This window comes from Periplaneta americana, chromosome 5 (genome assembly GCF_040183065.1).
Source record: "Periplaneta americana isolate PAMFEO1 chromosome 5, P.americana_PAMFEO1_priV1, whole genome shotgun sequence".
Taxonomy (NCBI): domain Eukaryota; kingdom Metazoa; phylum Arthropoda; class Insecta; order Blattodea; family Blattidae; genus Periplaneta; species Periplaneta americana.
The window spans coordinates 126,063,240-126,089,286 of NC_091121.1; the positions used below are offsets into that span (position 1 = coordinate 126,063,240).

At 33.6% G+C, this 26,047-nt stretch overlaps 1 protein-coding gene and 1 non-coding gene across 11 annotated transcripts in view; one reads left to right on the forward strand and one right to left on the reverse strand.

The window, feature by feature from the left end:
- The window catches only part of LOC138700159 (uncharacterized), a 356,318-nt gene that overhangs the window by 310,218 nt on the left and 20,053 nt on the right, over window positions 1-26,047 (reverse strand). For all 10 annotated transcript variants that reach the window (XR_011332264.1, XR_011332263.1, XM_069826557.1 and 7 more), the window contains exons 4-7: window positions 17,063-17,338; window positions 12,564-12,902; window positions 8,985-9,755; window positions 8,343-8,510 (exon numbers count right to left, since the gene is read on the reverse strand). Coding sequence is in view for 8 of the 10 variants with exons in the window: in XM_069826557.1 (XP_069682658.1) it covers window positions 8,343-8,510; window positions 8,985-9,755; window positions 12,564-12,902; window positions 17,063-17,338 (1,554 nt within the window). In the remaining 2 variants the exon portion in view is untranslated. The remainder of the gene's footprint in view (window positions 1-8,342; window positions 8,511-8,984; window positions 9,756-12,563; window positions 12,903-17,062; window positions 17,339-26,047) is intronic.
- Window positions 20,833-20,904, forward strand: TRNAN-AUU (transfer RNA asparagine (anticodon AUU)). The gene has a single exon. It is a non-coding gene; the product is annotated as a tRNA-Asn (tRNA).

Sequence of the window (26,047 nt, forward strand, 5' to 3'; positions counted from 1 at the left end):
AGACTATGGCAATGTCAATGCTGACTTAGGAGTCAGGGAAGTGGGCATTAAATACATCAGGAAAGAGAAACATATAGAGTCGACAAAAATGAGATTTCTAAGAGTGGTAGCTGGATACATACGAAGGCATGAAGTTAGCAACCTCACAATAACGGTAGAATTAAATATTTTTCATTTAGAAGAATTGATTAGTGACAGAAAGGAAAAATGGAACGATCATATTTTACAAATGGGACCAGAACGATTGTCAAAACAAGTGATGCTGTGCAGGTCATGATGTGGGGCATCGAAGAAGAAGAAGAAGAAGAAGAAGAAGAAGAAGAAGAAGAAGAAGAAGAAGAAGAAGAAGGGATAATCTTGTGTGACCTTGATGATGATGATGATGATGATGATGATGATGATGATGATGATGATGATGATGATGATGATGATGATGATGATGATGATGATAAAATATTGTTTTGGCTCTGTAATTATTGCTAATCAATCCAATGCTCCCATAACTTTTTAAGTAAAAATGATTTACTTTATAAATGCTGGTATAGTCTGAATCAGCTTACTTAATACCTAAGAGTGAAACCTAACCATTTTTCCTCTATTACATATGCTAGTGGATTAAGTGATTTTCTAGCTATCAGATTGAATTTTCTTTTACCAACTTCGTTTCGAATTTCTGGTACTGACAAATATTACGACAGTTATTTTGTAACTGTTATGTTGGCAGCAATAATTTCGGTTTTCAGTTAAGGAAACTGCTGAAAATGCAAGTACCTAAGCTTGTGAATTAATAATTAATTAGTAATACTCGTATTAATATTTGTTGCGCTGTGATTCCAATTCAACTCTATATTCAGGTAAGTGTAATTAAATAAATAGTTACAGAGTAATTCCATGAAAATGTGACATTTTCACGAAAAAGAAAAATCTCACAAATCTCTGCTCGTTATATGTCATTTTTTTGTTATGATCCGAATTTGTGAATCTGACAACAATGATTGTGTAACAACACGTATGTGGGAGAAAAAGCACAAAGAATTCTGTGGTTTAAGAACGCGAAATTATCTATTAGAAAAATGACATATTCGAATGCACATTTAAGGCAAATAAATCATTACTTCTGTATGTTAAATTCAAATAATAATGAAGTGCTGACCTCTGTTAATAATTATAATGCATAGAAACCGTAATACAATGATTATTTCGTGCTTCATTATAATTATTATAAAGAAAGGTTGACAGATTGTGTGTCATGCTCAAATGGACAGTTCTTTATATTTCTTCAAAATCATTTCATTTTTTAATGTTTCATAAATGTAAATGATGAAGATCTGGAATACATTCTTCTATACTGTCCATCCATAAACCACAAAAGAAGTAAATTAAAATCATCAGTACCAGTTGCAGAAGATATAGCCCTGCAGAATATATTGACTACACCCCAACTCTGGCTACTAGCAAAAGGCATCTATAATGAACACTACTCAAAATACCCCTCATTTCTCGTGAAAAACAACTGAATACTACAGTGGACTATAGTGGATTTTATGTTGTCAACAAACAGCTGGATACAGTAAGAAGATTGATTGATTGATTGATTGATTGATTGATAAATGTAAAAGTGAGACACATCACATAACAATCAATTTCTTATATGGACAACATTTTGATTTATGTACAAATTCTACACGAAAAACACGTGACACACGTAACACAATGCCTGTGACACACGAACAAAAACATTATGTTCGTGTGTCACTAAAGTTCATCTTCAAATCCAGTTTAAATTTTTATTGTTATTGAAAATCTTTATGCCTAAACATTATTAGTAGTGGGATTTCAAATACTTATTGTTGATTTAGATAATTATGTGTGTGCACACGCACCTGTGCGTTTTTTTTTTTTTCAGTGTACTTATACTGTAGGTTAAACACTTTATAAAAGATCAATCACTCAATCTTCTTAATGTATCCAGCTGTTTGCTGACAACATAAAGTCCACTACAGTCCACTGTAGTCTATTCAGTTGTTTTTCACGAGAAATGAGGGGTATTTTGATCGGTGTTCATTATAGATGCCTGTTGCTAGTAGCCAAAGTTGGAGTGTAGTCAATATATACTGCAGGGCTGTGTCTTCTGCAACTGGTACTGATGATTTTAATTTACTTCTTTTGTGGTTTATGGATGAACAGTATAGAAGAATGTGTTCCAGATCTTCATCATGATTATTACACCACAGACAAGTAGGATTATCAGAAATGTGAAATTGGTGTAGGTACAATTGTGTGACAATGTGACCTGTTTTGGCTCTTGTTAAAAATGTTTGAACATGTCTGGGCAAGTTTTTGTACATTTCCAGGTCATTTGGTTTCTTTTATACACACTGTAAAATATTCCCTTTGTCAGAAGAGAGCCAATTGTTGATCCATAGGTTTGTAAAATGAGACTTCACTGAAGCAAAAGCACTGGATGGAGATATCCCTTCAAGAGTTCTTGGTTGTAAATATGTTGCCTGTTTTGCAATATTATCGACTTTCTCGTTTACAGGTATACCATAATGACTAGGTATCCATTGAAATGTTATTTCCTTTTGGAGTTCTTTTAGTTTACTTAGTTTTTTCTGAATTTGAATAATTCTATGTGCATATAGGTTTGGTACATATTTAATTATATTAAATTAGCCCCCTTGAAGTCTGTAAGTATGCAAATAAATTTTTCAGTAATTTGAGCAACACACTGAAGAGCAGCATCAATAACTAGCAATTCAGTGTCAAGACTGGAGGAGGATGAACATGGTATGAAATAACTTTCTTGATATTTTGGAATATAATACCCTGCTCCTGATGTCCCATTATTAGGATTTAGAGATGCATCTGTATAAATTTGAAGGTGTGTTCCATAATTGTTGTAAGGGGGAAAGGAACTGGCCACGATAACCCCATTATCCCCTGGCCTAGTTGCCTCATAAGTGGTGTCTTCCTGGTATCACTTTTGAGGTTCGGACAGTTGACTAACAACAATTGTTGTAAAAAATATAGTCTGTAGGCCTAAAATTCGTGTAGAACATTTAATTTATATCTAACGTTATATGTACTTTTGTTTAATTCCTTGATTAAAAACTTACAAAAATTGATTTATGTTAATTTATTTCATACAAAACACAAGCTTATACAGTACATTTTATGGTAAGTAGTTAGCCACCATACTAGGCGTATGTATAAATAAATTGGCGTAATTATTTGCACATAGATAAATAGTACTACATTTCTGATATTAATTTGTTGTTGACCAATGCTAAGGATTTTGGATTTCTTCCATTCTCCTCTCCTGTGATATTAATTTAAAATCGTTTTATTTAATAATATTAATTAACTTACCCTAGGTATCATTTAGCAATTCTAAAAGATAGATCTTTTTTTATCTATATTAGTTCTATTGATATAAATATTTATAAATTTTGAACATTTTTTATAGTATTTTCAAGAATTTAAGTTGGGCTGATTACTTGGTTGGTTTTTCCCGAGGTTTTCTCCAACCATAAGGCGAATGTCAGGTAATCTATGGCGAATCCTCAGTCTCATCTTGCCAAATACCATTTCGCTATCACCAATCCCATTGACACTAAATAACCTAATCGTTGATACAGTGTCGTTAAATGACCAAGTAAAAGAAAAAAAAGACATAAAATATACAGGGTAAGTTACAAAAGCTTGTGGTGGCGAAGAATTTAAAGTGTCTGTGATGTTCAAGGAAGGGAAGTACTACAAATGGCTAACATATTGGTGTATTCGTCACATGACATTATACAGGAATTTTCACCACATATGGTTGTAAACAACCGTGGATATTTTAAATTTGAAAGTGTATTTTAGTGTAATCTAGTGTTGTTTTGTATAATAAGAACTGTAGGCATAGTGTATAAGCCTTTCACAAGAGTTATGTATTATAGTGCATTTAAACCAATTAGTAACTAACATGACAGAAATGTTCGTGTGTCACAACATATTTGCAATATTTTATTTCTTAATGCTATTGTTAATTTTTTTTAAAGTTTGTGATTTAGCAGTTACATGTACTACACAAGTGTCTTTAAGTGTTTGAAAAATAAGTGAATACATTTATGTCATTTGGCACAATAATGTGAATATTTTTCATTTTGGTAGTAAATTAAGTGGCAAGAAAATATTTCATATTTTTTACATTAATTATTCCTTTTGATTAAGAATTTTTGTTTATATTTAGGAATGCTTATGTTAAAAGACAGTAATATCTTTTTCATCAACTACTAAGTATTTAATTAAATCGTCGTTAAGATAGCAAAACCTCGTATCTCAAAAACCCACAATTTTCAGGAAACTAAAAAAACTGTCTCATATCCACAATTTTGATTCAATCTATGTGACACCAATATTGTTTAATATCTACTATTAAACCAAATGTTGAATGTGTATAATTCATATTAACTACGCATTATAAATAAATTATGGGGCCTTTTTGTGAGATACGAGGTTTTAACACAAACAACTTTGAAAAAAGATAAAGTTACGAGTTTTTGCATTTTACTGAAAATCGATCTCATAGGGAAAGGAAGGAAACAAACAATTTAACATATCTTAATTTAACCCAAGTTTAATTGGAGGAACTTAATATAATTCAAATACAGTAATGCAGTATGCCTACAAGAACACAATAGTAAGTATTACACATTTTATGTGCTTTATCTACTGAATTATTTATGAAGAAGACCCTAGTAAAATGGATGATAGCCTCTTGGAATAACCGGCTTTAAAGACATCAGGTCGACGTATTTTTGTGTAGAAATAGGAATAGGTCCAGCATAAAGTTGTTTCTCACTTCCGATGATTGTATTTGGGCGTCTAGGAATTAATTTCCAATCGTTGTCAAAATTAAACTTGTATAAAATACCAACATTTGGAGTATACTTCAGTGCAGAAATGTCAGTAACACACGGCTCACCCACTTGATTTCCTGGACGTATTGACTTGTAATACTGAATTTCGGAGTAATCCTTGAAAAACTCATGACACAAATATTTCACTTTGTACTGCCCTTGTTTACCACATCGTGCTTCTTTTATCATTTGAACATAACTGGCTGGGGAGTACAGATCCCTGTTTTTCTTTCTTCTCTCAATTGTAGAATGCACGCTGTCGCATTCCATTTGGGTATGCCCTCTCACCAAGTATTTCTGCATAATCGTTGTTCCATTGGCAACGCTATAATGTTGCAGTACATTAGGGACGACTGCATTTCTATTTTGGGCACAGCAGCCATCATTGTAAAATATTTTGTTTTTATTTTCATCGCAGTCTTTTATTTCTGTGTCCAAGAAATTTGCAATGCATGTTGCAAACACGTTGGCGTCCAGTCCCCTTTCAACTTCATGCCAAACATAACATACTACAGATCCGTCTCCTAAATTGTAAATTGTGAAATTATGACATGCTAATTTCTGTTTAAAATACAGCATTTACCTTCTTCTGCTTCCTTTTTGTCTACAGATTTTTCCTGTCTTGCTCTCTCTTTCTTCAACTGATGTGCATTATAATCATCATCTGAAACATTGTGTAGTTTATAAGAAAGGCACAGATCACACTCATCTTTCTTTGGTTTGAAAAGGGCAATGTTGTGTTCCTTAATGAGTTTCACAAATAAGTCTCTACCAGCTACAGGTTGAATATTATTGCAGCTGTTACACTCTTCTTTAAATACTCTGTAAAGTTCACTGAATGATGAGAAATGTGGCTCCAAATAAAGCTTGGAAGTAGATGATCTGCAATAATGGGATGGTAATTTCGGAATTTTATCAAGAAATTTAGAAACATTATTTTTCATTAAGCTATTTCCATCTTTACGAACTTCCTTTGATTTTGAATCTCCCTCTGCTGTGTCTTTGACCCAACTGCTGACCGACCATTCACCAATCCCTAACGTTGAAAGGAACATTTCCTTGCACACAGGTATTACATTATCCTTTATTTTTAAATTGTACTGGAAACTGCATTTTCTTCTTGATTCTCCTATTGTTGTTTTTTGTTTAACATCTTTCCTGTTTACCAGAGTAGCAACATAATTTTTTCTTTGATCCCAATTCATGTGTGACCAGAAAAATTTAAATATTTCAGTTCGGTTCTCTTCAGTTATGGAAGAGCACTTTCTTTTGTTTTTTGATCTTAAACACAATTGGGATGAGCACCGCGGTCCAATTTGACGAGGCTCTCTTGTTATTTCTATTTTGCCTTCCTTTTTTTTTACTAAGGCTCTTATATTCTTCACCTTTCATTCTAAAATTTTTTGTTTTATTTCTTTTCCACAGTGTGGGGTCTGCTTTTCCTTTTTGAGCACGTTTTTTTAATTTTCACAACTCCTTCTGTAACATTTACAAGTTCCTGTTCTTTATGACTGTCATTTTCTCCTAGATTATGGTCTCTTTTGTGATCAGTTTCCTTACTTGTGGTATTCTTCGATCTTGTATAACTAATTTTCTTCCTCCTTTTTCTTCTGGGCGCTGGATCATCAACATCTGATTCTTCAGACATAGTGTCACTGCTAGGCTCAAAACTTGAGCTCGAGTCTTCAAAATCGCTACCTTCTATCTGGCTCATTACCATCTGGCTCATTACCATCTGGCTCTGAAGTATTATAATCCTTTGTACCTATTTTTGTTGTCGGTGGTGGTGGTGGTGGTGGTGGTGGTGGTGGTGGTGGTGGTGCTGCTGCTGCTGCTGTTGGTTCTGGTGGTGGTGATAATGATGGAGGTGGTCCTGGTGGTAGTATCGGCAGCATTGGCAACAGAGGCGACAATACTGGAGATTTCACTGTTGTGGATAATTCTTCAGTTAATTGCAGTGTCATTTCAAGAACATTTCTCCCTCTTGATTGATAACGTGTGTTTGGTTGTAAATCCTTATCCTGAAATAAGTAGAATTTTTGATATCCAGATATACAACTTTACATTTTGAAAGTACAATACTTTGGGTTTTATTTGTAATTCAGACACTTTAGTCTTACTTTAGAAATAATTTACCTACAAACTGTAATGTGCTGATTATATAATTAATGAGTGTAAATAATAACGTGGATAGTGTTTCTTAGGATAACTAACCTTACTTTGCTAACAGATTCCGAATTAGTATTTCAAGTGATTTATTTACTTACCATCTCTAATGTGTAACTAGCTGCTGTTGTTCACTTCAGAGATTAATTCGCTTTCGCATAATATATATGATGGACACAAAATTAATAGTTTTAATAGATTTTCGATTACTAAACAGTTCTATCAACTTCCATGAATAAATTCAATAACGCAATAACAGAAAAGCGCGGCAAATCATAACGCGGTAAATTGGAATGATGAGATACGAGTTATGGAATCTTAAAACTGGAGCATAGAATGGCCAATTGTTGTGCGATAAACATGTATGTTGAGATACGAGTTTTAACACCTTAAAGTATAAACATCGCGAGATACAAGGTTTTGATACATCTACATTGTGCTGCTATTATTCAACATATTGAGATGCGGGTTCTTGCATCTTGTGCGGCACGTGTTGTTTAGCATCATGAAACTCAGAGCTCGAAATCGTCAATTTTTGAGATACGAGGTTTTGCTATCTTAACGACGAAATATCTTGCGAAGATCATAGTTAGATACTTAAAAAATGTTACGTATGTCACTATGGAATGATCCTATAGACCTATTCAGTATGAAACATGGACAGAAATATATTTCACATTTTAATTTCTTTCGTGTTTAGATTTTTATTAAAATATCCAACAGAGGAAATAGCATGGTAGCGACTTCTCCAAGAAAGAAGACGCTTGTAAGTATTTTAAATAGGCTACACATTTCAAAGTGGTATTCTATTTTCGGAATTTGTACTAATCATTTCACATGATCAAGCTAAATAAATTTTTAGGTCAAGTCTCGTGAATCGTAAACTGTTCAGTCAAAGCAATGAATTTCATGTTGCTAGACAAAATAAATTTTAATATTAGATTACATTAATCCTAATTACTAACATAATATGCGAGGAAAATATACTATATCATACATTATTGAACCATTTAGAAAACTCCTCACAACATAAAGATGAGATGTAGTAAATAAGAAGACATTGTTATTGGTAATATTATAGCACTATTATTGTTATTATTATTATTTCAGTAAGTAGCATTGTGATTTTATCCTCTTTGGTGATATTTCGTATTAGTTGGCATCACTAAAGAGATGGTCAAATTAGACTTTTAGGAACTACACTTAAGTGATCCTCACTATATATCTTCTTAGACCATGTAAATGCACAAAAATTGATGTTTTACTTACTTTCGCATCCATTTGAGAGTTATCAGCAAATGAGCGATGTAACTCCACTTTACAAATTTTTACTGGTGATACATGATCTTTTAGACAATCTGGCTTGCTTTCTCCATTCTCACTACATGAAGTTGTTCCCACTCTGAGTAGCAAGTGGTATAACACACCATTCACTATCTATAAAAAATGAAACATGTTTAATTTTTTAGTGCAAACTATTTATATTATCATGCAGTCATGTTTCAGTATCATAATTCTCTAACTACAAGAGTCACTTGGAAAGCAATGTCTCCCACACAATCACCTTTGCAAAACAAGAGATAAATAATTTTGGAACAATAATCATACAAACGAAATAACAAATTTAATGCAGAAATAGAATTTTGGGTATTCTAAAAGTACTATGTCCTGGAACTCAACATTTCCAACATTTCGAAACTACACAGAGTAGCCAGATGTAACGAGCCCAACAGAGCAGGAACCAATCTGGTCAACCTATCTGCCCTGATTATGGAACCTGTATGTAGCTCTGAAGTGTTGGACATGTTAAGTTCCAGGACATTGTGGAATACACAAAAGTCTATTTTTGATCATATTCACCATAAAAGCCTAAAAACACAATTCCAATGCAATATAAAAATCAATTCTTACCTGTTTTTTTGCACTCAGAATATCTATTATCACACGCTTTGTATCATCCTCATCAATCTCATCAAGAGTGTTAATTGCAATTTCTGCAAGATTTTTTACCATCCCTTTCTCTGATTCATCAATTTCCTTCAGACTTCCGAAATTAGACTGAATAGTTTCTCTTCTGTTACGGTCCTCTCCTGTAACATACATTGAGACTCTGCCCACTCTTTCTTCTGAACTGTTGTCTTCATCCTCATGAGAATTTCTCTCATTTTCAGATGAAGTATCATGTGATTTCTGATTGGAATTATGTTCAGAGTCTTCGAAACCTTTAGAATCACCCTCAAGTTTCATTTTATCGGTGTTTTTTTCTATTTCTTCAGGCATATTTATTTCAATTTCCTCTGCATCACTTTCAGTAGGCTGGTTTTCTGGTTCATTTTCAGGTAAATATAAACTATCCCTTCCATAAGAAGGTGAAATTCTGTCATTAATTGGTTCCGGTTCATCCAATGCATCAAGATAATCATAAATCTCTCGACGTCCTGCGTGAATATCAGGTGTAAAATGTGGTTCAATCTCATTTTCAAGATCATTATTATATTCTGTACAGTTATTGCTAATAATTTCACGATTAGAATTTAACCACGGTTTTTCCAAGAACTCAACCACACATGTCTTCACACTATCCATATTTGGTTCACAGGAGGGATTATTTTCAATCAGACCCTTCAAACATGAAGTTTCTACCACTTCTATGTGAAATATATATTTGACACCATTTACCACCTGTAGGAAAGTAAAAGAATAATTTGAATAAACGAAAATAAACAAAATATATCAATTATAACATTCTTTTATATTACATAATATTATGACCACTTTTGCTTCAGATATTAAACAGCTAATTACTATGATGTACCGAAGTACATATGGAGTTTCAATACAATAATTCTACGTCTTCATTACACAACTTTTAACACTGTATCACTTCGGAATATGTATGGTAAGACTTTCCTGTGTTAAATTTCAACGTACCTCATTTACATGTTTCCACATATTTATGGGTCATCTTCAGAACTGGTCGTTGTTGGTCTTGGCGCCTTTTGTTCTGTTTCCTGTGAGGGTGTGTCCGTGTGGTATAGTGTAGAGTCAAAGAGTGTGTGTGTTTTGAAGTTGAGTTGTGTGTTAAGAATTTCGTTGGGGTGTGTTTTTGTGTGTCTGTATATTTCATATTGTTCTAGTGTGTTTAGTTTCTGGCTTTTTGGTTGGATGTGTAGTATTTCCATGTCTATGTTGATGTCTCTATGGGTGTGGTTAGCATTTGTGATGTGTTCTGCATATGTGGAGGTGTTTTGTAATTTTGTTATGGCTGTGATGTGTTCTTTGTAACGTGTTTGAAATGATCTGCCTGTCTGTCCTATGTAGTTGTTGCGGGTGTTACATTTGAGTTTGTATACGCCTGTGTGGTTGTATTTATTTGTTTGTTTGTGTTGTTTGTGTGTTGAGATATTTTCGTAGAGTGTTATTTGTTCTGTATGCGATGTTGTAATTTAATTTCTTGAATGAGGTTGCAATTTTGTATGTGTTTTTGTTTTCGTATGTTAGTGTGATGTATTTTTTGTGTTATTGTGTTTGTGTTATATTCTTATGTTTTTTGTGATTATGTTTTGTCTTACGTATTACGTTGTCTATTATGTTGGATTGTATCCGTTTTCTTGTGCTATGTATTTGATTGTGTTTAGCTCTTCGTTGTAATCTTGTTGGTTCATTGGTATATTGAGTAGTCTGCGTATCATTGTTCGGAATGCAGCTTGTTTGTGTTGTGTGGGGTGGTTGGATGTGTTGTGTATGTGTGTTGTAGTTGTGGGTTTTCTGTATACTTTGAATGTGTGTGAAAACCCACAACAACAACACACATACACAACACATCCAACCACCCCACACAACACAAACAAGCTGCATTCCGAACAATGGTACACAGACTACTCAACATACCAATGAACCAACAAAATTACAACGAAGAGCTAAACATAATCAAATACCTGCACAAGAAAATGGATACAACTCCAACATAATAGACAACATAATACATAAGACAAAACATAATCACAAAAAACATAAGAATACAACACAAACATAAGAACACAAAAAATACATCACACTAACATACGAAAACAAAAACACACACAAAATTGCAATCTCATTCAAGAAATTATATTACAACATCGCATACAGAACAAATAACACTCTACAAAAACATTTCAACACACAAACAACACAAACAAACAAACAAATACAATCATACAGGCGTATACAAACTCAAATGTAACACCTGCAACAACTTCTACATAGGACAGACAGGCAGATCATTTCAAACACGTTACAAAGAACACATCACAGCCATAACAAAATTACAAAACACCTCCACATATGCAGAACACATCACAAATGCTAACCACACCCACAGAGACATCAACACAGACATGGAAATACTACACATCCAACCCAAAAAGCCAGAAACTAAACACACTAGAACAATATGAAATATACAGACACACAAAAACACACCCCAACGAAATTCTCAACACACAACTCAACTTCAAAACACACACACTCTTTGACTCTACACTATACCACACGAACGCACCCTCACAGGAAACAGAACAAGAGGTGCCAAGACCAACAACGACCAGTTCTGAAGATGACCCATAAATATGTCGAAAGATGTAAATGAGGTACATTGAAATTTAACACAGGAAAGTCTTACCATACATATTTCGAAGACAATAATTCTGTGTTTCCATATGGTGAATAATTGGTGTGAACACAGTAGTTGTTGTTTAGTCAACTTTCTGAAGACAGGTCTGAACCTCACAAGTGATACCAAAAAGGCACCACTTAAGAGGCAACAAGGCCAGGAGATAATGGAGTAGGGTAGTCGGTAGAACTTAAATTGAGAGGGATTCAATCTGACATCAGAACTTGAATCCGGTGTGTCTTAATGGATAAAGTGCCAGCACATAAAGCGGAAACCTGAGTTCGAGTCCTGGTGTCAGAGAGAATTTTTCTCCTTTCCACTGATTCTTCACAATAAGAAAACACAGAATCACTGCACTGAAATTCTACATCCATACTTCGATACATCATAGTCATATGATAAAACGTAAGTAATCACTTTGTGATTCAAGATGGCACCATGTTCTGTCAGACCCCAGCCACATAGTCATTCGTAATCAGTGCACCTCAGTACTTGTGGTTGGTCATTGTGTCTTCTGTTACACATACTGTGACATGATAACGAGGGTAGGCCAACAAAGGGTACCACAGTAGGTAGAACTTAAATTGAGAGGGATCCAATCCGAGAATGAAACTTGAATCCGGTGTGGCTTAGTGGATAAAGCGCCAGCATGTAAAGCTGCCGGAGAGAATTTTTCTCCGTTCTAATGATTCTTCACCATATTAAACACCTAAGTTTGTATTACTTTGTTCCTTATGATTTATTATGCAGAACTTTCACTCACTTTATCAATTATTACATTTATTAAAAGTTTAACAAAGATAGCTTTATACAGTAATGTAATGTGAATATCATACCTGCTTTTGTGCCTTTGAAATTTTAGTTGCCTTGTGTAAATATTTTCCATTTGAACTCTGATCAATCATGGCGATAGCTTGATCTACATACTTCTGTAATAATGAGTTATTAACATCAAGATCAGTTAGACAGCCAGTGCAGTATGTATGACTAATTACAAAAGACTCTTCCACTACTGGAGTGTGTGATTCTTCAACATTAGGAATTATCTGCTCCACAACAGGCTCCAGTTCTTCAACTACTGGAATGGAATGATGTTCCACAGTTGGTAATAATGTGTCTTCTTTTACAGGTTCAATTTGGTCATTCATCATAGCATTTAAATTGTCTTCCTGAACCTGTAACAGTCATCACTGTTTATTAGTGATTCTCTGTGTCTATGTATAACATCAAATATTTATGTTATTAGCATTATTCCTCTCTCTTTCAAGTGATCTGACTAGAACAATCATCACATTGTAATATAAAATTTAATTTTAATACTATACTAGAGGCAGAAAAAATGGGTGGATTTGGCGAACTCCTCCTTCACTACCTCAACTGTTACACCCCTCAGAACCTGCTTGGTGTATGGTCCTGTCCCAAATAACTTTCTCCTTCATTCACATGTTTTTCATTATAGGAAATCTTAAAAAAATATAAATAAATAAAATAATGTGATTTCTAGTCATTACAAATAGGGTCTATTTTTTACTCAATATCATCATTTATAATATTTCACAACTTGAACGATTTCACAAATGTAATATAATGCAATGTAAACCTAATATAAATAAAATATTTAGCATTACACACAAATATTTTGTATATTTATGTATTTTCAGAATATTGTGTTAAAACAGTAAATGCTAAATAATGTTTAAATACTTATCAACTTCATAAATAATAAGAAAATTAAAAATTATTAAAGTACAAAAAATTAAAGTATTTTTGCTGTGGAGAATGTACATGTTATTACAACATGAACGAATAATAAAAAAAAATACTTATGTAAACTAAAGTTGATCCTGATGTGAACAAAAGAAACTGTGTTCATCTGCGGACAAAGATGGTGATTGATGCTTATTCAGCACTACTTGCAGCAAGTTGTCATCGAGAACTGACTCATTCTTAGGATGTGTATTGTGGCTGTGTCACAGGCATTCCTTTGAAGTGATGTCCGCTAATGATCATAACTAAATTAATTATATCTACAATCCTTTAGAGGTCTTCCTATAACTATCTGTATTCATCTACATATACCGGTATACATGAAGATTTTTTTTTTGTTTGGTTCTACAGAATGTGCGAACTTCTAATGTGGCAACACTAACAGTCCGAACATAACTAAATAAACATAAAAATTGTGTGCATTTTCTTTATTAAAACATCACACAACACAAATAATACTACATTAATTTTAGGTTCGAATATTCACTGAAAACGAAAGTTCGTGCGAACTTCGTAATGTGGCAAAACTGACAGTCCAAAATGTGGCAATGTGGCAGATTTAAACATTTTTTTTTTTTGGCCCAGTCAAAAGTGCCGTTGTTTTGGTACTGCCGGTTAATTGGGTGTCAGTTATGAGAAATTTTACTGTATTAGTTTATTTTTTGAGTAACGCAGCTAAATAATAATAGCCACCTATATAAAATTCAGAGATGTCGGAACGTAACAATAATATGTCGGATCATGAGCATTACTTTTTTCACCACAACTCATTTATCATAATAATAAGTTTAAATAAATTTGTGTTTTTGTATAGGCCTATGAGAGCTAAAACCTTCTTCTGTAACTGGAATTTTTTAATCATTTTCGGGCTGAACTTTTAGAGAAATTGAGAAAAGTACATGGTCAACTGTAAAACGAGTTTGCATTTGTCAGATCATAACATAAAATATTACATTCACTATCGGACACAAATTTTGTTTCTGAAATGCATTTTCTAAATTAACATAACCTCCAATGTATTACATATTTATTAATTTATTAAATGTATCACATATTTTAAACACAGTTTTTTAACAGAAAAATGTATTCTGAATGTCAGATCGTAACACATTGAATCCATCTATTATTGGTTTTACATTTTTCTTAGTTTTTTAAAAAAGTGACCAAAATGATGAAATCCTTGATTCTGTTTCAAATAAGTTCTGTTATTATTGAGTGAAATTTCAGCTTGCCCATTTTCAGTAGAAGTAAACAATAGTAATAGGACATTAAAAAAAATATATATATGTGTGTGTGTGTGTGTGTGTGTGTGTGTGTGTGTGTGTGTGTGTGTGTGTGTGTGTGTGTGTGTGTGTATGATTCATCGAAGTTTAATTTCACGAAATATGGTACAGTATCTGAATTATACCACTTTGTGAGAATGACCTTTACACACAACACACATAATGAAAAAATCACCCAAAAACATCTTTCTGACACTGCTATTAATAACCTAAGATCCAAAAAATCTCCAGATCCAGACTATAACTGTTAAATTTCTAAACATCTTGACAAACAAGCAAAACCACGATTAATTATCCTTTATAATCTCTCTTTGAATACAACTATACGTGCTATTGTACCTCAAAGGAAGAATTGCATGTATAATAATAATAATAATAATAATAATAATAATAATAATAATAATAATAATAACATAATAACAATAACAATAATAACAATAATAATAATAATAATAATAATAATAATTTTGAAAAGCAATAAAGTAGATAATATTTTTTTCCGACTTTCGACTGACTGTGGCAGCCATAATTATGAAAAAGATAATTACATGGAGATTAAATTAGTTCCTGAAATATAATAATCTATTCCCACCTAATCAAGCTGGCTTTAGAGAATTATATTCAACAAATGAACAAATTTTTAAAAACATATTAACCAACTTGTCACAATGGTAATGAATGTTTTGACGAAGTTCACACAATTAATGAGACAAGAACCAACCTTTTTGTTAACAATATGGCATTTAAGGAAGGATCCCATGAGGCCTATATTCTTGATCCTACAGTAAGATACGAAAATACCAAAGATGATTAAGCTAATGATGTTGATAGGGAAAAAAGAATGGTGTATGAAAACTGCATTGCTTTTATACAGATAAATATTGTAACAAATATAGTCATCACCATTTCACTATCTATGGTGTGTGCATGTGAAACTGTGTACCGATTGGTAATAGAAATACAGCGCAATTTGAATCTTATCTCCTATAAAATTGAGTAAAATTCCAGGGATAAAAGGCAGTCAGAGTGTGGTGCCAACCACACCACCTCATTCTAGTACCGAGGTTAAGAAAGCATGGGGCTCTACCTCCATGCCCCCTAAGTGTCTTTATGGCATGTAAAGGGAACACCTTTACTACATAAAGAACATATGAAAAGTGTTGTCTAGAATTATAGACTGTATCAAGTTTTGTGGAACCAACGAGCTAGAATTACGAGGGATAATGAAAAGATAGGGTCTGACAATTAAGGAATATTCCTCAATTTAGTGAAATATACAAGTGAAACCAGAACTTTGCTTCTCGTGTTTGAAAAGAGTAAAATCCTATCTTAGAAATACAATGAGAGAAGAGAAACCGACTGCATTAGCTATGTTGTCCATTGAAACACTAAGTTGAACGACATATCAGACTTTAATAAGAAAGTGATTCAAAAGTTATCTTTAAAGTTGCATGGTTTATAATATATTTTAGTATGCAGCCCTTCAGGATTCAATACCCACGAGCCGCCACTCGATATTTTATTCTCTTAAGTATAATGAAAGCGTATGAATTAATTTTTTTTTTTTTTTTGTAGAAAAAAACAACTATTCTGAGTGTTACTTGAAAGTTCAAGCAAGTGCTGATAATGTCCCAGGTTGACGTTTGCATTTTTTTCAAGCACTACTCATTGTCACTTGCATCATATGACTTATCTATTTTGAAGAATCAGCTGTGATGTGAAAAATTGACTGTCACAGGCTGCAAGCTATTGGTAAGCGTAGGCAGAAGTCCAGGTGAACCTCACTTTTCATGCCTAATATTTAATACCAGGTTTGAAAATCCAGTAAATCCAGGACAACCAAGCTTTTCATTCCTGGGGCCATTTTGTCAGCACTTACAAACATGGGTTGGATGGACTACCTTCGTTAATATCACGATGTAACACTTCAATAAACAAATAAAATGCAAATGGAAAAAATAGGAGATATCATGCAGTACATATAATTTAATAACTTCCGGAAAAATCTGTGGTGACAACAATCAAATTACTTAAAGGATATGATAATCTCAATAAACATTTAGACAGAATTGGTATTACAGAATCTCCTACATACCCTTTCTGTAATCTTAACGAAGATGTGGATCATTCAAATTCTTCAGTGTCCAATTCTTACTCAGTTTTGCCAGTCTTCCTGCTAAATACCGATAGCAAGAGAGTGAGTGACATCATTGTCAACTGCTCAGCATTAGCTAGAAACCAACCAACCAACCAACAAACCAACAATGTCATAAATTATGCCTTACCGCTTTTACAGTTTCACTTGTATGCTCAACGTGATCAGTTCCAACATTCTGACGATCTTGACGACAAACTGGCTCTGAATATAGGGTATCATCGAGCCATGGACGATCCCAGCTTGTCACAGAACAAATTAATCGTCTATTTGATGTATTCTCAGGACACTGTCGTTTCTCATACAATCCATCACTATCACCTTCAACATCCACATTTTTCAGGCACAGAGTTGGTACTAAACGTAATTCTAGTGTTGTTACAGTGCCTTCAGATCCTGGAGTAACCTGTGTATAATAAAATTATTTTAAGCTCAACTAAACATATATTTACACATATTTAAATCTATACTTAAAAATGTTCTAACAGCTTTTAATATCAAATGTAACTACTTTTGAGAAATAACATAACAGCTTTATAGAGAACATAAAGGAAAGCTTATAACATCAGAGGGTCAAATTAAAGTCAAATGAAGCTAATTGAAGGCACGTAGATTACACAGTTCTTGCGGAAGATATTGTGAATGTTTGTGATATATTTTTTTAAATAAAAAAGCTTGTAAAGTATCAATACTCTATACACTGGATCATTTCAATCAGGCTGATAGTGAAGTAGGCTACACAGTCTAACATATACAGTCGCACAACTTCAACATTCTTCCTGCCAATACTTGACAGCTGATGCGACAGTAGCACTCAAATAGCTAGCAAGTTAAAGTAATAGGTCATACAATTGCTAATGCCAGCACGTGGGAAGTTAATAACGTTTTAATAATGTCTTTGAATAAAGAAAATGTATATAGTGCTGTAAATTGCAGTGACAAATTAAAATCTCCGAATCTGTAGTTATTCAGATTCCCTAAAGACCAAGAGAGGTCATAAAGTCATAACTCATAATCATAACCAACATGGTAGTATTGTGTTCTATAAAACACTTATTAATAAATCAGTTACCTATTCATATGTCAGAAAGAATAGTTTAAATATATGTGGAAAAAAAACGTACAATCAGTGTAATATTATTTTTAAAGTAACATTTACTTGTCCACCTTAGGTCTCGTGCTATATTTTTTCCTTTCAAGAGTAGAAAATGACCGATCAGTTTTAAAAGATTAGATTTAATGGATAAAAGTGTAGATTATTTTTATTTGTAAGACTACAATAATATCACACGTGTTCACTTCATTTTGAAGAGTGTAGGCCTATGTTTATGAATGCTGAGAGGAATAAACTTCTGTGGAATCCCCCAACACCAACCTTACACCTAAAAGAATGCACACAAATTGAGCATAATGACAATAAAAATATTTGAAAAATATTCATTAACTGATTTGATACTTCGGTGGACTTTGTATGAGTAGTGCCATTAATTTCAATAGCATGGTTCAGATGGTGTTTTCTTATGTTTATTTATTTATGCCGTGTTGCTCTGATTTTGCTATCTGAAAACATAATGAAAGAGTCGTTATGAGACTGGTGTTGATTTTATAGCTCCAATAAAAGTATAATTTCCTTGTTAATTGAAATTAAAATTTCTTCATAAAAATTGTGTATTCATTTATTTGCAGATACGTCATATTATAGCAGTATATGCATGTAAATGTATCATATTAGTAGTATAAATTAAAAGTAGACAAGTGTGGAAATTGGAAATGTATTGCAAATTGGTAAACTTACCATTAAAAACTATATCATCTCTATTTGTGACTTGAAATAATAAAAAATCCTAGTACTTACGAAATGGAAGAAAAGTGAACTTTAAAAATATATTCAGTGCAATTCATATGGGTTAAATCTCCTTTTTTATTATCAAGTTTACGTCAGCAGTCGAGTTTACTCCGATTTACGGTATGGAAAATTGTTAATCTCTGAGGAAATAGTGTGAAGTATGACAAGCGATAAGATCTGCCCAAAAAACATATTGTTCCCCTCTAAACTACTAACTGAAGCAGAATTGCTGGGCAACTTTCAGTGTTCGATCTCGGATTCATTTCACCATCATTAATTCACATATCATCATCCATATCATAGCCAGGGTTAAATTCACAGTGTGGTGTGCTGTACTCGTACAAGAATGCAGTCGTTCAGCTACCCAATCATTCACAATAGTGTTGGGTCGATTTGTTAACGAATCATTCATTCTAATAACTAATTATAAAGAATTGTATGAATCGATTCATGGTCTGAATGAATTGGAAGGCATGGTATCATAACCAACAATACAATTCAATTCTATTTACTTGTTTGAGGTAACCTGTCAGCTGTCATTTCTGAACAGTGCCGAATGCTCCCAAGTGAGCAGAGAGAAAGGATTTATGTTATTTCAACAAGGTTGGATTAAATAGCTGATGATATTGATGACACACTAATACACAGCTGATAATAAGCAAAGATTTCTAACCCTTATGAAACAAATACTGTATAAATGATTAAAGAAAGAGTTAAGAGTGGCATCAAAATACTGCATTTGTTAAATGTGAAAAATAAAAATGTTGCATTTGTTAAGTGTGAAAAATAATGAACAAATACCTGAAATAGAGTGTAATCAGTATTGCCAACTCAGAATTTCATTTATTGCTGCACAAGCTTAAAAAAACGCTAAACTGTAGTTAAAAACTCAAGATATTTCTTAACACATCACTTCCAAATTTTAAATACAAACTATACAGTTTTAGGAACTGGAGAATTTTATATGAATATAGACTAAGTTATGCAAAGTGTGCATCATTTTGTTGGTTCTATGTTCTATGCAAAATCGTCTTCATCCTCATATGAGGGATGATGTACAACCTTGCAACTCATGAGATGATTCTCCTTCCTTATCCGACTAGTATGCAGTATGTTGCTTACGAGATTATACAAGCTGACGCATAGAGCATGAAATATGGTTCCCACGTAATGCTACTTCTGTCGCTTGGAGCACTGTTCAGTTCTAGATATTCGTAGCAGAACACTTAAATGACACTGACATTTGGGACAATTAAAGGACTCACTGTTGCTTATTAAATACTTCGTACAATATTTTATGGTTATTAGACGCAATTTCAAAACTTCTATGTCTCCATTATATTAAAATAAATGGCTGTCATTCTTGATATTAAAAGATATTACATATTATAAAGTAAGGCACTATGTTCCTGCTGTTCAATTCCTACACCATACCTTTCCGGAAATAATGAAAGAAACTTAATACATTTTACATGAACATATAGTCTACCATTTTCACGTTTATTTATTAATAATAATAATAATAATAATAATAATAATAATAATAATAATAATAATAATAATAATAATAATAATAATGTTCCAGTGAATTAAGGTACTGTATTATCTTCCATTTCCCTGAATTCATAATTTAATCATCTGTAAGTGGGCCTAACTTTTCCCTTTCTTTTTTTAAAAATATATTGACGTTCAAGTGTTATGATTTTTACTAGTGAAAACGGCAGTCACAACGCATAGTAAGTACAACTGTGCGATTTTTCTTGCACACGTTGTAGTGGTGAAATTAATATCCAATAGGCCTGGTGATTAATCTGTAGTGGACAGTAATAGCAAGTGCTGTAGTGTGTAAATAGTTTTTAAATTGCAAATCAAGATTTCAGGTATAACTCCCTGTAAAGTTGATTTGAATAATTTCGAGGGAAAAATTGTTCCGGAGCCGGGTATCGAACCCGGGACCTTTGGTTTAACGTACCAACGCTCTACCACTGAGCTACTCAGGAACTCTAACCGACACCGATCCAATTTTTTTTTTTTGGATCGGTGTCGGTTAGAGTTCCCGAGTAGCTCAGTGGTAGAGCGTTGGTACATTAAACCAAAGGTCCCGGGTTCGATACCCGGCTCCGGAACAATTTTTCCCTCGAAATTATTCGAATCAACTTTACAGGGAGTTATACCTGAAATCTTGATTTGCATAATACACGTCACTGTTCGTTAACAGAAAACCACAATTTAAGTCACACGGAGTTAGTGTGCACTCGAAGTTGGTTGCTTGACGGTTGTCAGCCCACTTTGAGGTCTGTGGATATAGAGGGAAAAATTGGATCGGTGTTGGTTAGAGTTCCCGAGTAGCTCAGTGGTAGAGCGTTGATACGTTAAACCAAAGGTCCCGGGTTCGATACCCGGCTCCGGAACAATTTTTCCCTCGAACTTATTCAGTTTTTAAATTATAAGTTAGAATTAAATTAAATTAGGAAGTCAGTCTGCAATATATGTGATTATAAATGGTTTCCGCATTTGACGATTTCGCAAAATATAAACAAATATATCAGGATTCTCAGGGACGTTTCTTCTTAAAATTTTGCGCCCAAAGGCACATGCACATCTGCTCTCCCCGATCCCCATTTCTCTTTTAGTAATGTCTGCATCTCACTCTCCTGAGGTGTTTTCTGTCGTCACTCATGACATGTCAATTTGATAAAAGCATAAAGAAAAATCTTCAGTACACCATATTGTGATAGTTGTACCTTACCAGAACGAATAATTGTAGTAATTATTATTTATTTATTACTCGTAATGTCGTAATAATATTTTATTTGGCTTGGAGGATGAGGGGAGTATATTACACTATACTCGGCACGCACAACATTAAAATCGCATTGCTGCAAATGTTGTATCCCAAATAATGCAAATCGTATATGTGTCAATATTCAGCAGTAATAATTAACCAATATCGTAGAATATTTCTCCATTACAAACGATTTTTAATCACATTCTTTTCCTCTAGAGTATTGAATAACGCTAATGATTGTCTTAAGACAAGACAAACTAAGAACTATATTAGTTTGATGATGATGATGATGATAATTACTTACAAATGGCTTTTAAGGAACCCGCAGGTTCATTGTCACCCTCACATAAGCCTGCCATCGGTCCCTATCCTGTGCAAGATTAATCCAGTCTCTATCATCATATCCCACCTCTCCCAAATCCGTTTTTATATTATCCTCCCATCTACTTTTCGGCCTCCCCAAAGGTCTTTTTCCCTCTGGCATTCCAACTAACACTCTATATTCATTTCTAGATTTGCCCATACATGCTACATGCCCTGCCCATCTCAAACGTCTGGATTTAATGTTCCTAATTAACTTAAGTTAGGTGAAGAATACAAGGCATGCAGTTCTGCGTTGTGTAACTTTCTCCATTCTCCTGTAACTTCATCCCTCAACCGGTAATATAACTGTTTTATAAATAATAATAATAATAATAATAATAATAATAATAATAATAATAATAATAATAATAATAATAATAATAATAATAATATTTGAAAGTAGAAGACACCGGTAGTTCACTTTCAGCAATTACCTAAATCGAATTAGAGGGAACGAATTCTGAAAGAAAAACACGGAACCGAAAAAAATCAACTTGCCAAAGTAAATGAACCAGATGAAGAATGTAGTTTGAAAGCAAAATCATTAATTGAACAAATCCAGACTTTCGGGAAACAAAATTGTAAATTCCATTAAATCACAATGAAAAATCTGAATATTGTTATTTAACAAGTCATCAATAAATCTCAACTAAGACTGTAATATGCTTGACATGTTCATAATCTTCGTATTTGATCAGTAATGCAAAATTAATCAAAGGATTTTCACGATACACAATGCTTAGTAATGGAACTATTCATCATTTAATAGAACTGAGAGGCGAATCTAGCGGCAGAAATTGTAATGACGCTACGAGTCCCACTCTTGATCATGCTATGCGCCAGCTTGTATAATCTTGTAAGCAACGATGCAGCCATTGTTTTTAGTGAGTTATTTTACGACACTGTATCAACATCTCAAGTTATTTAGCCTCTGAATGAAATGAAGGTGATAATGCCTGTGAAATGAGTCTGGTGTCCAGCACCGATAGTTACCCAGCATTTTCTCATTTTGGGTTGAGGGAAAACCCCAGAAAAAACCTCGAGGTAACTTCACCCAATTGGAATTCGAACCCGGGCCCGAGTTTTGTGGTGAGACGCGCTAACCGTTACTCCACAGGTATGTACATAAACATAAGAAATCATACTCGTGTCGTGTTTATTATGAAAATATTTTTGTGATAAGATTGTTTTCATACTGCTGCTGCCACAGCAGCTACCACTACCACTACTACTACTACTGCTACTAATATTGCTATTATTATTATTATTATTAAGAAGCCTTCTGAATCTCCCTATCAAATCAATCTCGGGTAAAGGGTCGCACTCCACAATTTTAAAACTACTGTCGCTGAGAGACAGAGACGAAGAGAGTATTTGTGACAATGTCGTGCTCGCATGTTGCTGGCGTTCGCGATATGTCAGGAGGTTTGAGCAGGACTGTAGTCTTTCATGAACATGTATTGCTTCTTGCCAGTCTTTGTCTTTCTTGCAAATTCTTGGTATATTTTGCATAGTAAAATTTCAAAGTAGTGTTGTTGTTGTTTTCTAATGCCAGGCGTTTGACAATAAAGTCATTTGACCTCTTGCACTCCAATATTTTTCAAAGATATTATCATGACCAGCCAATGAAGCACAGATTTTGAGGTGTTCCGAATCCATTTCTTGGTTTGAGTTGCACAATGGACAGTTAGGGGACTGATATATTCCAATTCTATGCAGGTGTTTAGCCAAACAATCATGGCCTGTTGCCAATCTAAATGCAGCTACAGACGATTTTCGTGGTAAATCGGGAATTAACTATGGATTTTGATGCAGAGAGTTCCATTTTTTCCCTTGGGATTGTGTTATCAAATTTTGTTTGTTGGAAGTCTCAGTATGTAGATTTAATAAATCTCTTCACAGAATAATACGTAGATTTAGTAACAGGTCTGTAAGTAGCAGTGCTGCCCTTCTTTGCTAAAGCATCCACATTCTCGTTTCCCAGGACTCCACAATGGGATGGTATCCATTGGAATACAATTCTTTTATTGAGTGATAATAATTGAGAGAGCATTTTAGTTATTTCTGCTGTTTGAGATGAAGGTGTGTGTTTAGAGACTATTGATAGAATAGCTGCTTTGGAGTCTGACAATATAACTGCATTCCTAAATTTATTGATGTGGCATAGAAGATTCCTGAGACATTCACTTATTGCAATGATTTCACCATCAGAACTTGTTGTTCCATATCCAAGAGATCTATAAAGTGAGAAGAGACAGCACGTAACACCTGCACCGGCACCTTGTTCTCTGGAGATCAAGGATCCGTCGGTGTATAAATGAAGCCAGTTTTGTGGAGGGTACCTAATATTAATTGTCCCTAAAGAAAATTGTTTCAGTATTTCAGTGTTTACTTCTGATTTCAGTATTTCTTCTGCTAAATTTAGATTATATTCTATATTTAATAGAGTTAAAGGGTTTGGTTTAATTTGTAAGTTTTCTTTTAAATTCGGGATATTGATTTTCTGTTTTAATTCTTGAACCACGGATACGAAACTTTTTTGAGTTTTCAATCTACAGAGAGGAGTGTATGAATTCCAATTGTTTCCTGGTAATCTGATAAGTTTTTCATAATGAATCAGTGCTTTTTCTTCTATTGTCATTTTGATACTGTTAATATTAGTGAGGAATCTCACAGAATCTATTGGAGTTGTTTTGATTCCACCAGTAATGAGCCTGAGAGCTTGGTTTTGAATATGTTCTATTTCGCTTATGAAAGGTAAAGTAATTAAAATCTCTCTGCATTATGTCAGCACTGGCTGTATAAACATTTTGTATGTAGTGTTCAAAGTATTCCTAGAGCATCCCCATTTGTTTCCTGCTAGTATATTTCAAAGTCTGTTGCTGGAATTTGACAGAAGTTTTAAAATTATCCCACTGAACTTAACATAAATCATAAACAAGTCAATGCCTCTTTTCTATACTACTTGGAACTTTCGTATAGTGGCATCTATCACTATTGCCTTTTATTTTTCAACTTTAATTTGTTAGACTACCTATAATAACTGCTGCATTTGCTATAGGCCTAATAAATCTTCGTCTGTCATTATTGTGGTTAACCAGTGAATGTGAATGTTCTCTGCCCATTTGATGTTATTTGTATGTTGCTTCAAACAGCGAAAATTTGTTTTGTCATTCGTTCGTTGTTCGTTCACTACATGTGTACACACATTTATTTATTATTATTAATTCTTAGTTGTTCCCTTTCCTGTTCTCTTATGTTAAGCTACCGACCTTCTAAGTTGTGACCTCTGTTCTTCTGGTTCTTTTGGTGGATGGCGCTTTGGCTTGAAGCATGTGGCATTGTTCTGTTTATGTTAATGTTGCAGTTGCTATTATTTTGAGTGAGACATTTCTGTAACAAAATGCCTACCAGGAGATGCAAATTTAATGAAGCACTGAAGAACAAATATCCAAGTTTTAAACTTGAACATAATGAATTCGGGCAGAATGTAGACTCTGCCCAGCAGTAACATTCGTATCTGTAGTGAATCATGGTAAGCAAGCATTGTGTAAGTTTATATTTCAAGTTTAAATGATTTAATTGCCAAGATGCTCATGAAGTTCAGGTAGCATCATATATTGTTTGGTTATATATGTTAATAAATTGAATAAAGTACACAATACCGCAAAGTGGGGTGACTTTGAATGCTGAGGTGACTTTGAACAGTAATTTAGCTCCTTTCTAAATTAAATGCTGTAGCCAATTGCGAAAAAACTGTTTAAGTTGTCAATAAATTAGTTCAGTTTTTTCGCAATAGGGTACAGCATTTAATTTAGAAGCGCGCTAAATTACTGTTCAAAGTCACCTCGGCGTTCAAAGTCACCCCGCTTTACGGTATGACATTAAACATTTTTCCAAGTCCTCATTCCTGAGAGTGTGCATGCACGATGTTTTAAGAAGTCATGCAGACGATATTAAATTGGGAAATTTCAGGAGGGCCAAGCATAAATCTCTACTTGTTTTCTAGTAGATGCAAAATTTGACCTTATTTAAACTATGTTACCGGTACCCATATATTTAACTTTGGCAAGAATACAGGGATGTAAACTACAGTTCAGACAATGAAGTTTATTAAC